The 13,545-nt window shown below is 42.4% G+C and overlaps 1 protein-coding gene across 2 annotated transcripts in view; it reads left to right on the top strand.

Moving 5' to 3' along the window:
- The window catches only part of SLC45A4 (solute carrier family 45 member 4), an 88,414-nt gene that overhangs the window by 32,452 nt on the left and 42,417 nt on the right, over positions 1-13,545 (top strand). For both annotated transcript variants that reach the window (XM_090040726.1, XM_090040725.1), the window contains exon 2: positions 8,571-9,152. In XM_090040726.1, coding sequence (XP_089896852.1) covers positions 8,918-9,152 — 235 coding nt within the window. In that variant the 5' untranslated portion in view covers positions 8,571-8,917. The remainder of the gene's footprint in view (positions 1-8,570; positions 9,153-13,545) is intronic.

The following is a 13,545-nucleotide window of genomic DNA, read 5'->3' as shown; positions in this document are numbered from 1 at the left end:
CTGGAATGTAGTAGCTACCATGTCTCGCAATAACTGCCATATTTAAAACCTATAATATGTTGGCTAAAATTCAGTCTTCCTTCCTGAAACCTGGAATGGATACAAAGGAGTAAATGGGTCCAGCTGACCGCTGTCATTGCATTCTTGTCTTGAAAGAGTCAGACACTTAGTTCTCTCGAGGGTTTTTTTTAATCACCTGAGGGTGGAGGTTAGAAATGGTTCAAAAACGGAGTGCAAAAATGTCTCTGGCTTCAAAAATTAACTTTTAGCACCCACTGAAACAAGGACCAAAGTATGTTGGTCAGATTAGTACGCAAAGGAACCCTTTTAGGAAGCTGCTGTTCAATGCCACTTCACAACATGAATAAACTACATACAATCAGCTTCTGCGGACTCTTGGGACGTCGCGCTAGTTAAATAGACTGACCTCTCTTCCTATTTTTCCTTGTGTTATACGGAATTAAATATGCAGAGTCACAATAGTGACCTTCCTTGTGACCGAAGATAAGAGCAAAGTTGCATTAAGCCTGACATGGCTACTTTGAATTTCCTACCAATGACATGCAGTGCACATCTCTTTCCAGCCCTACTGTTTTGTTTTGTTTTTTCCCCCGAATGCTGTGGCCTTGCTCTGTATTACCTGGTATAGGATCAAAGAGCTGAAAATTGCTTACTAAAGAACTGTCTTCATAGTCTCTACTTAAATAGCTGCCCTATCCCCAGAGTGTGAATCAACAGCCTTCTCTAAAGTCATCTTTTCATCTTTTAGGAAAGAAAAGGGGAAAAAACCTGCTATGTAGTCGTCATGCACATTTATGGTATCACTCTGTATAAAATGATCAGAGCTCAAAGGTGCATCATGGGTCTCAGACCTATATTTGGCCATGTAGGTTATTTGTATCAGTCTAATCCATGCTGAGTTGCAGTCCAGCAGAGGACAGAAAAAGCCTTTTGGTCCTAATCACCTGTGACTTGTAGCCAAGGTGAATGCGATGTAGCATTAAACTGCTTCGTGGGAATGGTGCTGGATGGAAATTAGACCATTGGCTGTGCTGCAAAGACTGTGGGTCTGAGGCTGCTGGTCTCTGTCGCTCTAATAGTGATGATGGGGTGTGAATTGTGATCTAGGTGCTTAGGAGAGTCCCAAGGAGGGAACAGGAAAGGAGCCCTCTTCTCAAGTTCGCATTGGTCACTTGGAATTGGAAACGCTGATTCTTAACATGGCTATTCTTTAGCAGCAGGACTGAGAGATTTGCAGCTAAACGTAAGTTTTCCTACATTTCAACGTGTTTGGATTTCTTTGACAAGTATGCCTAGTTCTAGGTTTAACTTGTGGTTTTAGAATAGCTTGTCAAATGCTGTGTATATACTAGTAATCTTCATCTTACCCTGCTCTAATGCCATTTTAATGTGGTTTTGTCCTGGCATCTGAACTGCGCAGCAGGGGGCTTGAGAGGCTTGGAGAGGAGCCAGTCCTTCAAGTGTTTTCAGTGCTTGGTAGAGTGGAACTCCCAGAAACCCCTCCATAAAACAGGGCTTGAAGTTTTTGGAAGGGGGCTTTGATTTAAAATAGTACTCTGCGCTGTGGTTCATTTGATGCATGAGTTCCTGTGGCTCTGCGGGGTTCATGTGCACTGACTCCTAAGCCTCGGGGACAATACGGGAGGCAATACGTGCACCTCTGCATCCTGACTAGGAAAGAAGTAGATGAATGTTGTTGATCTTCAGAACCACAGAACATCTCCAGCCTGCGGATCACTTAATGATGCTGCTTTCCCTGCAGCGTGGAAACATGGGGTTTTCTCCATTTGGTACTGCAACACAGGCGCCATGAAGTTAGCCTTGTAGCTTGATTGGTGTGCTTCTGAGATGCCCTGTCTGAAAGGGGTGCGGGTGTTGAGGAATCGGTGACATGCAGTTGGTGATAAAGTTGGCCCAGGAGGCTTTATTTTGATTTCGGTTTGATCACCAATATTATGCAATGCTGAGGTTTAGCCCTTCTAGTGCATTTAAAAATCTGTAACTCATGGCTATGTATGACTGGCTGAAATGCATGCTTCCCTTCCCCCCCCCCCCCCCCCAAGAAATAACTCTTGGGCAGGGAAAAAAGCCTTAATTGCTCTTTCCCTCCCCCCCCCCCCCCCGCCCCATGGGCGCAGGATAGGGGCAGATCTGATGAGATGACTGTAGACTTGCATAGTATGGAGGATTTGACCCCAGAAAGAGAATCGGCTACTGAAGACAAGCCAGTTCTCCACCAGAACTAATACATCTTTAGGAAAGAAAAAAATCATGTGCTGCCTAATCTGACCTGTAGCATAGCACACCCTTTTGGTGTCTTGTGCATAACCAATGCTTTACGCAAAGTTTTTAATAAGGTTCCTTGGAGGAAAACATGCTCCTCCTTTTAGGCTTCATCTTCATGAAACTCACTTAAACATATGGTAGTCAAGCTTAGCAACTGAAGAACCGCTTTAGTCATCTGTTGTGGGTAGACATGAGAGTTCAACCATGTTAGACAACCAAGAAAAGGGCTGTCCCCATTTTACACATGGGAAGATATTGAACTCTTATCGAGGGCTTTGAAATGTTCAGGTGAAAAGCAAACTGAGAGCTGGGTATTGCTTATCTTAACGTTGAGGTCAAGCAGCCTTTTTGGGGCACAGGCTGTGGGTCCGAAGTAAGCCTGTGCTAGGACCCAGCCACTGCTGGTGGCTTTCCCTGCTGTTCAGGGGATGAAGCCTTCCCCAACTGCCTGAACAGCACTGAAAACTTTAAGTGATTTCAAATCAAGAGCCTACTGAACCTCCCTCTTTATCTAACTTGGCTAACAAATACATCAGTTTCAATCTTGCAGAATAATGTGATGATGCCTGGATTATAAACCGTTCAAGGAGATATTGTAGTTCAGTGGGGAAAAAGCTTCAAAACCCCAGTGGGGAAGGTGGGGGGATTTTACTTTCTTAAATTTAAAGACAAAATCTTTTTGACCTTTTCCAGTAGCTAACTGCACAAAGCAGCCACCAAGAAAGTATCTGAACTGCAGGTAGAGATGTGGAGCTTCAAGCTGGCCTTGCAGACTCCATTTACTTAACGCTGCAGTTTCCTAAAGTCGGAGCCTGAACTCTGTGCCTCACCTCTTGGGATAATTGTTAATGTTTTGAGACTTTGACAGCTCTGAAGGTTTGTAAAACAGTGCATTATTGCTTCCCATCATCCTGCATTTAGAAGCCACGGGTGTCTTTTAAAATAACTTCTGTGTTGTATACGTCGAGGAAAATATCGTACTTTTTTCCCCATTTTGGGTCTCATGAGTTGCACTCTCAACAAGTAGCATTACTGTGAACCAGCGTGTCTGGTAACCTATAGCTAAGCTCTAGAAAAAAGTGTAAGCATTTGGTTAAACGAGAGAATTCATAAGTAACTGCCTGAGGAGTGCTGTTACTGCCTAATGTTGCATTCGAAACATCTCTGACATTTTCATGTTCCTTGTTGGGAAAAAAGACATGGGGGTTGGATAAACTGGGAGTTAGGTCCTAGGGAACTAATTTTCTCTGCCACCTCTTTTTGGCTTCTATTTACTTTTTCTTACTACCAGATGATTGAGGAGGTGGTTTATTCTTTTATCTTCCTTTCCACCCTCATGTCTTTGGCATCAAAGGACTGTCCAAGAAGTGCCACAGCGAAGCACTACTGCATTACTACAACTCTGCCAAAGTTGGCTAAACTGTCTGCCAGTGGCTGGATGTGGGAAGTGTGCTAGTTTTTGTGAGACTTTTGTGTTGTCTTCAGTTGGTGTAATATGTTTCCTCCTTTACACTTTAAGATGCTAGGTAGCTTGTGATGGCTAACGCTGTCGTAGGCAGTGAAGCTACCCGTGCAAACTCTCCATTTGCACTGCCTGAAGAAGGGAAGCCAGCTGTGTTAATGCCTAGACTCCTTGAATGACAGGTAAAATGTAAGCCAGACTCATCACTTCTTAAAAAAAAAAAAAAAATGTAACTGTGAAATAAATATTTTAGAATGAGCAATTCGAAAGCCAAAACAATGTGGTGTTACTTCTCAGTATAAAAATGGTGACTCAACTGCTTTGTTGGATAGAATTTGCATGAAATGAGATCTGATGAAACCAGTAAGCTGATTTCACTATGGTGTAAAATTGGTGTGAGCCTCAATTAAAGTTGTTGTCATGGTGTAATTTTAAAATCAACTAAGTCTTCAGCTTTCCTACTTTTTTTGATGTTAGCTAGAGCAGTAATTCTCAACCTTGTTAGATTCGCGGTACCACAGTGTGCCAGCTCTTAGTTTCCACTTGCTTTTTTGACTACAGGGAAATAGTAGGGCAGTACTTCTGTTGCAAAGAACTTGGACCACAATGGGTCAGAATATTTTTAGCATTATGAATTCCTATTTGAAATAACTGTTTTTAGCTTTTTGAATCACATTTGCAAGGCCCAGCAGTGCTAATATTGTGAGGCACACTGCAGCACTCTTGAGGATTTCAGGTCCCCCCAGGGTGCAGCACCATGGTTGAGAATCATTGAACCAGCAACTTTAATTCCACAGGCAATTTATTTGGTATAGCCTTCAGTAAGGGGGTATCCCACTGTTCATATTGCCCTGTCTCTTCTCCAAACTTAAAGGGTGGAGAGAAGAGTTGACCCTAAGCAGTAGTAACACGGTTCGTTTTATGAGATGACAGTGAAGATGTGACGGTTCATTCACAGGAGTAGTGTCCTGGGTACTAGATGTGCACAAGGAATCAGTTTGGGCCTTGAGGAAAGGCCATCAGGCTGGCATTGCTGCTTGCCATACTTTCTGCAGCACTCAAAAGCCTGTCTCTTCCCCGTCGCTACTTGTCCTGATTAGTGTAATTGCTTTCTCCTGCCTGCACTGCCTCTGCTCTCTCCCAGTCGTATAACATACAGCTTGTAGCATATTTAACTATCGCAACATGACTCATTCTTGTTTCTGTTTGTTTTGTTTTGTTTTTTTTCATTTCAAACTACAGCGTCTCGGCAGCATCTTCTGGGCCTTACTTAGATGCATCTTGCCTTCTCCCCTTATCTTTCTCTGAGTGATACAGAAACACCACCTTGGATTAGGTGGGCCTTAGAAATATATGAATTAGAAAAAAATCCTGATTTTTGAGCTAAGCATTCAGTCTTCCCTCCATTCCAGTATCTGGTATCTCCTGAACATTTATTAATTCACAGGCACTCGAGCACTTGCCTAACTCGGATACCTCTCAACCCAATTATAGCAAGGAAGCAAAGTCAAACTTGTCCATACATTTCTTTGGAATATAATGAACACTGCTAGGTCTGTATCTCTGTGACTGCAATCCCCTTGGAGCAGAGAAAGGGTTGTTTTGGGGGTTGGGTTTTTATATGCTTTTCTTAAGCAATTTCTGAATACCTTTACTGGCAATTCTCAATACCAATTTTCAAAACATCAGCTGTTTACTAGATGATGCTAGTTGATACTTGGCCATATTTAAATTTGGCTGCCTTTCTCTAGCCTCTGAGTCCTCGGCTACTAAGGCTTTTAAATACGTGAAAACTGGAGGTTCTAGGTAACTCTCCGTAATATTTTAATGCACCACAAATGAAAGTACAAACTTAACCCATTCCATAGTCAGCAGGTCCACATCTTGGAGACTAAAAACCAGGTGATAAAATGTCTGCTTTTGCCATCGGCATGCTGCTTTTATAGCTCCCAAAGGAGAAGGTGGACTTTGCAACATACGTACAAGCTGAATAAATTCAAGCTGTAGGAGATCAAAAGGAGGAAGAAAACCCAACAAATTCCTCAATAGAGAGAGCTTCATAACTTTCTCGCCAGCAGCTGCTGTCAGTGCCTTTAAAACTGAAGCCCCAAGCTGAGCCTCCGAACTACAGTAGTGCTGGGAGGACAGCAATGATTTCTTGGGCAGCATAGTCCCAGATCTTTTAGGATTGATTGTTTTAATCTAACATCTAAAACTCACAAAGCATTTGTTCCCAGCACAAGCCAGCTGCTGTATCTTTGCATTGGCTTACCTTTTCACTCGATCTCCAGATTTACTTGCGTATGGAGCATATTACGGTTTGTTACCAAAAGATCCAAGACCTCCATAATTTGAGGACGAGAAGTAATAACTTTCTGGGTTTTATAGTGGAGCTGCTGAACACTGGGATGTAAAATATTCAGCTGTATTGGCTTTGAAACCAGATTAAATTAGGTTACCTCTCTGCTGTGAAAAATACCTGCTAGGAAGGTTCAGTCTGCAAGTATTTTAAATAAATAATATTATCTCTTTAGAGTTCTTAATCTTTTTGAAGCAGTAACACTGTCAGAAGAGCAGGGCTAAAAGCAAACTAATAAAACATTAATGTGACCGAAGAAAAGGCAGAAAACTCCCTGAGGTTGCGGTGGATGGAGAGCCATCCTCTGGGCCTTTTGCCAGGGTGAAAAATCGGCCATGGTGCATATGTGCTTTAAAGCCCCAGACGCATGTGCACAGCCTCGGTCCTGAATTTGGAGTTGTGTGTTCAGCTTTGTTTTTAAGTCTAGGGCCTTCTTGAACTGAATCCCTTCCCAGCATTATGCTTTGGGAGGCCGACTTGTTTCCTAACTGAGCGCGCACAAAATAGATTGTCCACAGGACAGGATTTGGGGGCCGATTTAAACACAAAGGGAATGTGACTCTGGTTTTGGGGCAGGAGCCTGTTCACACCGTTTTCAAAGAACTTAGTGTATGGGTAACTTGCAAAATAACATTGTGATGGACAATGACAGGAAACCTGCAGAATAGAAAGCTTTAGAAGACCATAATTCATTCTTTATTCACCAAAAATTGAGGAATAATTTCAATTGAAAATTAAGTTAAAGAAAGCTAATTTCCTCCTTGGCTCGCTTAACTTCATAGCCAAATAAGGAGTAACTTAGGACTGTTAACTGTAGTAGACTTTAAATATTCAGTAGCATCAGATGTACTTTTATGGTCTAGTTCAGTGGTTCTCAGCCTTTTTAGACTTGAGGCACCCCCTCGTTGGACTTGAGGCACTCCTCCATAACTCATGATTTTGAGCCAGCACCCCATTTCAAAAACTTTATAACTGATTTATTACTGTGCTTACCTACTTCAGTGGGGCTGGGACAAGCCCGAGCCTCTGCTTATCTGCTCCCACCTCATGGCACCTGTCAAAAGCGTGCAGCACCCTGTTTTCAGCTTCAGGAGGTAAATCCTGAAAGCCTTGCTGAAATTAGCATAACTGGTAGAATAAAACTCAAGAAACCTGACTTGGTGATAGAAATAATGCTTTTTTTCCATAAAGCTTATCCAGCTGTTGAAACTAGACACAGCTTTAGACTACTTTGTTTCCTGTGGGCCCTTGTCTTAAATCTTGGGCAGAACATGATCTAAGGATATTATTTATCTTTAGTGTGAAGGAAGAGATGCACTAGGCAGCTGGTGAGTCCAAAATCAAGACCATCGGAGGACAAATATTTGAGCATTAACCTTCAAAAGCTGCTTCCTAATGGGCAACTCTTCTGTTCAAAGTTGTTGCAGGAAAAGCATAATGCCCCTCTTTAATCGTTCTTGAAAAAACCTGTATACACAAGGGTCAAAAGAGCAAAGCCTTAAAACTGACTTCTAATGCAGCAATTTCCTAATCTCTCTCAATTTGGGGCCACAGCCCCAGTTTGACTCGTGGCCCTATGCAGCCATGCTGCAATTCAGAGCCTGTTCTGGGTAATAGAAGGCCAGACCAGTCCAATTTGAGGTTACAGCCCTGTTGCTTGAGAGCTGCTGCTCGAGTGACTTGTCTGACAGATTGTACATTCAGAGTATGGTGCAGCCTTGTTCTAATGAACCTCCATGGGATCAGGTGCAAAGTTAATTAAAAGAGGCTGTTTACTATAACAGGGTTAGTCAATTTGCTGATTCACAATATTGAAATAGCTTGTTTGTCATGGTTTATTGTAAACGGGGGTTATTATAATGAGGTTGTGTTGCCTTGTGTTAACATCAGAAGAACTGTGGAATCGTGGGTAACGTTGACTAATGCCAATGATGCCTTAGTTCAACATATCTAAGGGGCGCTGCTATCATGCATGGAGACCTCCTGAGTGTCTGGGTGGTGAGTTGGGTGAGACTGTTTCACACGTCATCGAACAATCTGGTTGATGTGGTAGTTGGGATATGTGGTGCTGTGTCTGGAGTGGGCTCTAGAGCTCAGTCAGGTTCACTAAAGAATCCAAAGTTTAGGTCTTCGAGTCTCACATCTGCATTTCTGGCAGATCTAGGGATGAAGTAAAGGCCTAGGAGAAAATTAAACTTTTTTTTTGGGGGGGGGGGGGGGGGGGGGGGGGTCAGTGCAGCTGAGCAGGATCTGCATGTTAATAGCAGAGAGAAGTGGTGTAATCCTGTTACTTGCCGGTAAAGCAGTGGGATAAAAAGCTATATTGGGCAGGAGATGGTGATAATGAAGGAAAATGATAAGCTTGTTAGTGAATGCGGCCAGAAGGGGGAGGCAACTTGAAATATAATGCTTGAGTATTTAATGGCTTGCTCTTTGTTGCAGATTAATCAGCCACTCGATGGGGATTAACAGTGGAGTACCTCTTTGTGTCGCCTTTCCACCTCTGTGCAACAAGAAAAACTTCAGCACCTCTTCAATAATAATTATGAAACTCGTATTAACTGAATGGCAATTATGGATTTTTAACTCTAATTCACAGTAAACCGGCAAGCCATATGTTGAAATTCCTACCAAATAGCTTTGTCTCCTACCTACATGAGAAGTTGTGAAATACCTGTTTGTACAAGAGGAATATAAGCATTACTTGGGTGAGAAGCAGAAGCTGACAGAAGAAATCTTAAGTTGCCCTTGGAGATATGATAGTATTATTTATATAGAGATATATTTTTATGGTGATGAGAATGGCTCCTCAGAATGCTGACTCGGAATCTATGCAAGTTCAAGAGCTGCCTGTGGCCCAGGATGAGAAACCAGAGAACGAGAGCCGAGAGGAGACCATCAGTGAGGGCTCCATCGACCGGATACCGATACGCCTGTGGGTGATGCACGGCGCAGTCATGTTTGGCAGGGAATTCTGTTACGCCATGGAAACGGCATTGGTCACTCCAGTATTGCTGCAAATTGGTAAGTCAGTTCTCTGTTTTTTAAGCCATTGCGTTTAAATCGAGACTCATGACTTGGTTTTTCAATGTGATCAGAGAATAGTGTTTGTCATTGGAAGGAGTGTTGCCTTGTCATTAAAATGTAAGCTGGAATTAGGGACTTCTTGTCTTCTGATCTTGGCTCCTGATACCGATTCCTTGTGACCTTGTTTAAAACCTTGCTCTGTTCATACTTGCCTCCCCAGCTCTTCAGGCTGGGAGGCTTTATCTTCTGGAATAGATCTCTTGGAGGAAGAAAGCTTGAAGTGCAAAGTATTATTCTATTTTAAAGCGGTCAGTTCAAATCTATGAAACCTGATCAGATAAGATCAAATGTATGAAACTCCTAAAATATTAGAGTCTAGGAACGGGCAAGAATATGCATATTCAAATATACTAACATATTGGACAGGTATTGAAAACCACTCTTTTCATGGGCAGATCAGTTCCAGCAGTCTTGAGAGACCTGACCTTGGAAACCAGATTACCATTCCCAAGAAAATAGCATTGCTGGATCAACTCTGACCTCTTCTAGATTAAAGGACTGGAACTATTGCATATGCTGTTTTAAGAAATGAATAACCTTTACCTTACCTCTGAGCAATTCAATGAAACTGTCTCCTTTTACCTATAAAAACTATAAAATGAGATAAGATGCATACTGTACCAAGGACTTGCCTATATTTATGAAATAGTCAGATGGAGCATGGGAGAGTGGGGAAAGTGAGTTGCACATCACCTGACCAAGTTCCTGCAGATAATGCCAAATGATAAAATAACTTCATCTTGTGCATTTCAGAACCTGATAGGTTTTTTTTTTTTTAAAGCAGGATAGATCCATTGCTGAACCTGAAATTGTGAAAAGCATGTGAAATAGCTCCTGGCTATCGTAGATTCAGAAGCTTTTGTGTTCCGTTTCATTAAAGCCACTTTTTTTAAATTTACTGTCGTGCTTCAAACTAGCTTGCAACCTAGATGTCAATAACTTTTTATCCTTTTAATTGGTCACTTGTCAAATCATTATTAATGGTTTAGCTCCTTGTCCAAACTTTGATTATGCTCATGTACAACCTGTCTCTCCTACTTTCAAATGGCACAATACAGCTAGCTTCTGGTGAATTAGTTCTGTTGTTGTAAGGTACAAATACATTATCCAGATTCTTATAAACACAGGAAAGAAATATTAAAACTTCCTCCTTTGCCTCCCTTTTCTCTCTTACCAACCTCATCAGTACTATAGCTATGCCATGTGACAGTATAAAAATAAGTTGGTTTCCAATATTAACCTCCTAAATGAAGATTTAAATACTCCAAAGAGCATGCGGGGCACTTCAGGAAAAGAACTGATTTTAGGCAAGATGGTGAAGGTGCAATGAATGATGTTCTAAGGCAAGCACCTTCCCCCTGGACCAGGAGACACTGGGGAAAGAAGGAGCAATGGGGTGACTCCTCAAGGCACTATCTATCCTCTGTCACATCCCTCACACTTTTTGGTATAGATATTTGTTACTTCTCCTTGGCAAGTGAGAGGCCATATTCTTACTACTCACAACAATGTGCCTGATTTAATCACCTGTGTCAGGAATCCCCAGTGGTGTGACCATGCTCTCCGAAGTAACCTGGCTGTTGTTCTGCATTGGGGGGGGCGAGGAAAGCTGGGAGCTGAAATGCTGTAGCCGCCGTGTACAGGCTCTGCAGTAAAGGCTTCATGGCATATTCGGGGAGCTGCTGGAAAAAGTACTGCTGCCTGCATAAAACATGACAGATGTTGCTGTTTACTTGAGCCTAGCCTGACGGGCTAGAGTCAGTGCTTTCTTGCACATGAGGCCAGGAAATGATTTTGCGCTGAGGTTGGCTCTCTGTCTGTAGGACTGGTTTGGTGGGGAAAGTGGCCTAGTGTAACAGTGAAATGTTGAGTCTTGCATGTTGCTTATTGACTGTTCCTTAAACATATCAAGAGTGTGTTGGACCTTTAGCTCCTCGCACTAGAAAAACTGTGGTTGTATTCTGCCCCATATCCATGACGCACTGGACAGATTTTGAGACTCTCTGAATACAGCCATGTCTAAAAACCCATATCTGTCTAACTCTGCTCTTGTATCGGCAGCTTTTAGTGGTGCCTTTCATCACAGCACCAAGACTCCATACAGGTATCAGTAATTTTGTCTCTTCACCCCTGGGCAGTAGGCTGTTTTTACAAGCAGGTTAAGAACCTCTGAAATTTCCCACAGCCTTTACATTAGCTAACTCTACAGTAAAAAATTAAACTTGGAGGGTTAAGTGTTTATGGATCACTTGGTCAACAGGCTGGTAATCGGTTGTTATATAGCTGTGTTTTTATTTTCAGCCTCTGCTTGAGCTCCTACTGTATTTTTTTTTGTCTTCCTAAGGCTGGCTGTGATTCCCAGCTGTCCTGGTTGGTAGGCAGAATTCAGAAACAAAGCGCTGCAAGCAACTATAAAATCAGATCATGGGGGTGGACCGCTAGAGGATTTTTAATGTTGGTGTGCTATGCACATGTCCTGTCCCAAGGAAACCACAGTGAAGTCATTTTGACCACCTGTACTAGATGACCAGGTAGAAACAATTCCTATATTCAGGGGAACATCATTAAGTTAGAGTTGTTTAACTATCAATGTATTAGGGAAGTACCAGACTTTCTTGTATACAATATGCATCTTTTTTTTTCCAAAAGCGGTCCTGATGTGGTACATATTAAGCAGGGCAGTAGGTTTTTTTTCCACTGGAAAAGAAACCCACCTGGAGACATGGTGCATGGCAAGCAGCTGCTAAGATGGCTGGCACTTATCTGGCTCAGCCAGCTAAAGGGGCAGAGTCCTGTGCTCACCTGGGAGAGGGTTTAGCTACTGGCTGAGCACTGCGTCTCATGTCCGAAGCAGCATGAACGCTGCTGGTAGTATCTTGATGAGGCTTGTACTATAGAAACAATGCTTTACTTAAAGGAGTCATAATAAGGAACCACTTGCAATAAAGAACTAACACCTTGTTACTGCCTTTGCAAGGGTGTAGGGCCTAGCCTTATGTCAGTCTGGGAGGAGTGTGGCATCCCAGGGGGCAGTCTGGGTGAGGCGGCAGGAGGCTTCTGATGTGGCATTGTGACACTTCCCAGGAAGACTTGCTTCTCAGAGTTGTGGCTGACCGTGGGATCTGAATCATTTTTCTATATTCTGCCTTCCAAAAACAAGTTGCATGTTGTATTTTTGAAGGCTTGTTGTATGCGAGACATTACAGTTGTACCCCTTCCCTCTGCTAGCAAACTTGGGAACAAGGACTAAAGACTCGGTGCCCTACTAAAGTTCCCAAAAGTTTGAAACTCTCTCTTGAATTGACACCTTTTTTGTGTCTTTTTTTGTTCTTTGGATTAAGTTGGTTTCAAAGCAGAAAGATATGAAAATTGGTAGAACTTGAGACCTATTGGAACCAGTTCTTTACTACAACTTTAATCTGTTCCCGTATTGCCATGCTCAAGTGACCTAACATTACCTTTTTAAAAATGCAGTCTCCAAGTAGGCACCTTGAAGACCTTTTGTAATCGTAACTGGGCTTTAGTAGCTTGGCAACAGTGAGGTAAGCTGTATTTATTACACTTGCTTTGAATTGCTACCTACTTTTTTCTGCAACCAAAGTTCCAAAATAAGTAGCTAACTTCTTTTATTTTCTGTTTAGAATATCTTGGCTACTTCAAACCTGCCAACTATGGAAATTTACAAAGGTGACTCCAGCTAAAATAGTACTGGCTGATTTGCTTAAATGTTTTCAAATCAAGAATTATACATTTAACCATTGTGACCTTCAGTCACCTTCTCAACCAGGGTAGAAATTTCACAGAAGAAAGGCTGTTAGCTTCTACACTACATAATCATTAACACTAAGTCTCATTAAATTGTGTGTGCCTACCAGTTAAGTATTCCATAGAGTTTTATATGCCCAAAGGCGCTGCAAAATCTGAACATTGCCTGTTCAGAAACTTCTCTCCCACCCCAAACCCCTCCTCTTACTTATAGCATACCTAATACTGCTGGCTCTATGAGACTAGTGCCACCAGTCCTTCTGAAGAGCAGCTGCTGAGATGGGCTATCTTGGGTCTTATTTAGTCACCAGCTGAGACCCTAAGGCAGTATCACAGTCCTACAAGTAGTAACCTCATAGAGTAGGGATGAACAAAATGTGGCCTGGGGGCTGGATCCAGCTTGTGGGGCCCCTAAAAATTTTAGAAAATTAATATTTATCTGCCCCTGACTGCCTGTCATGTGGCCCTCGATGGCTTGCCAAAACTCAGTAAGCAGCCTTCTGCCCAAAACAACTGCCCACCCCATCATAGAGCATCTCTAACTTCAGTGAAGGGCTTCTTATAT

Source organism: Crocodylus siamensis, chromosome 3 (assembly GCF_052110815.1).
Source record: "Crocodylus siamensis isolate JL-2025a chromosome 3, ASM5211081v1, whole genome shotgun sequence".
Taxonomy (NCBI): domain Eukaryota; kingdom Metazoa; phylum Chordata; order Crocodylia; family Crocodylidae; genus Crocodylus; species Crocodylus siamensis.
This window is presented reverse-complemented; position numbering and strand designations above follow the sequence as displayed.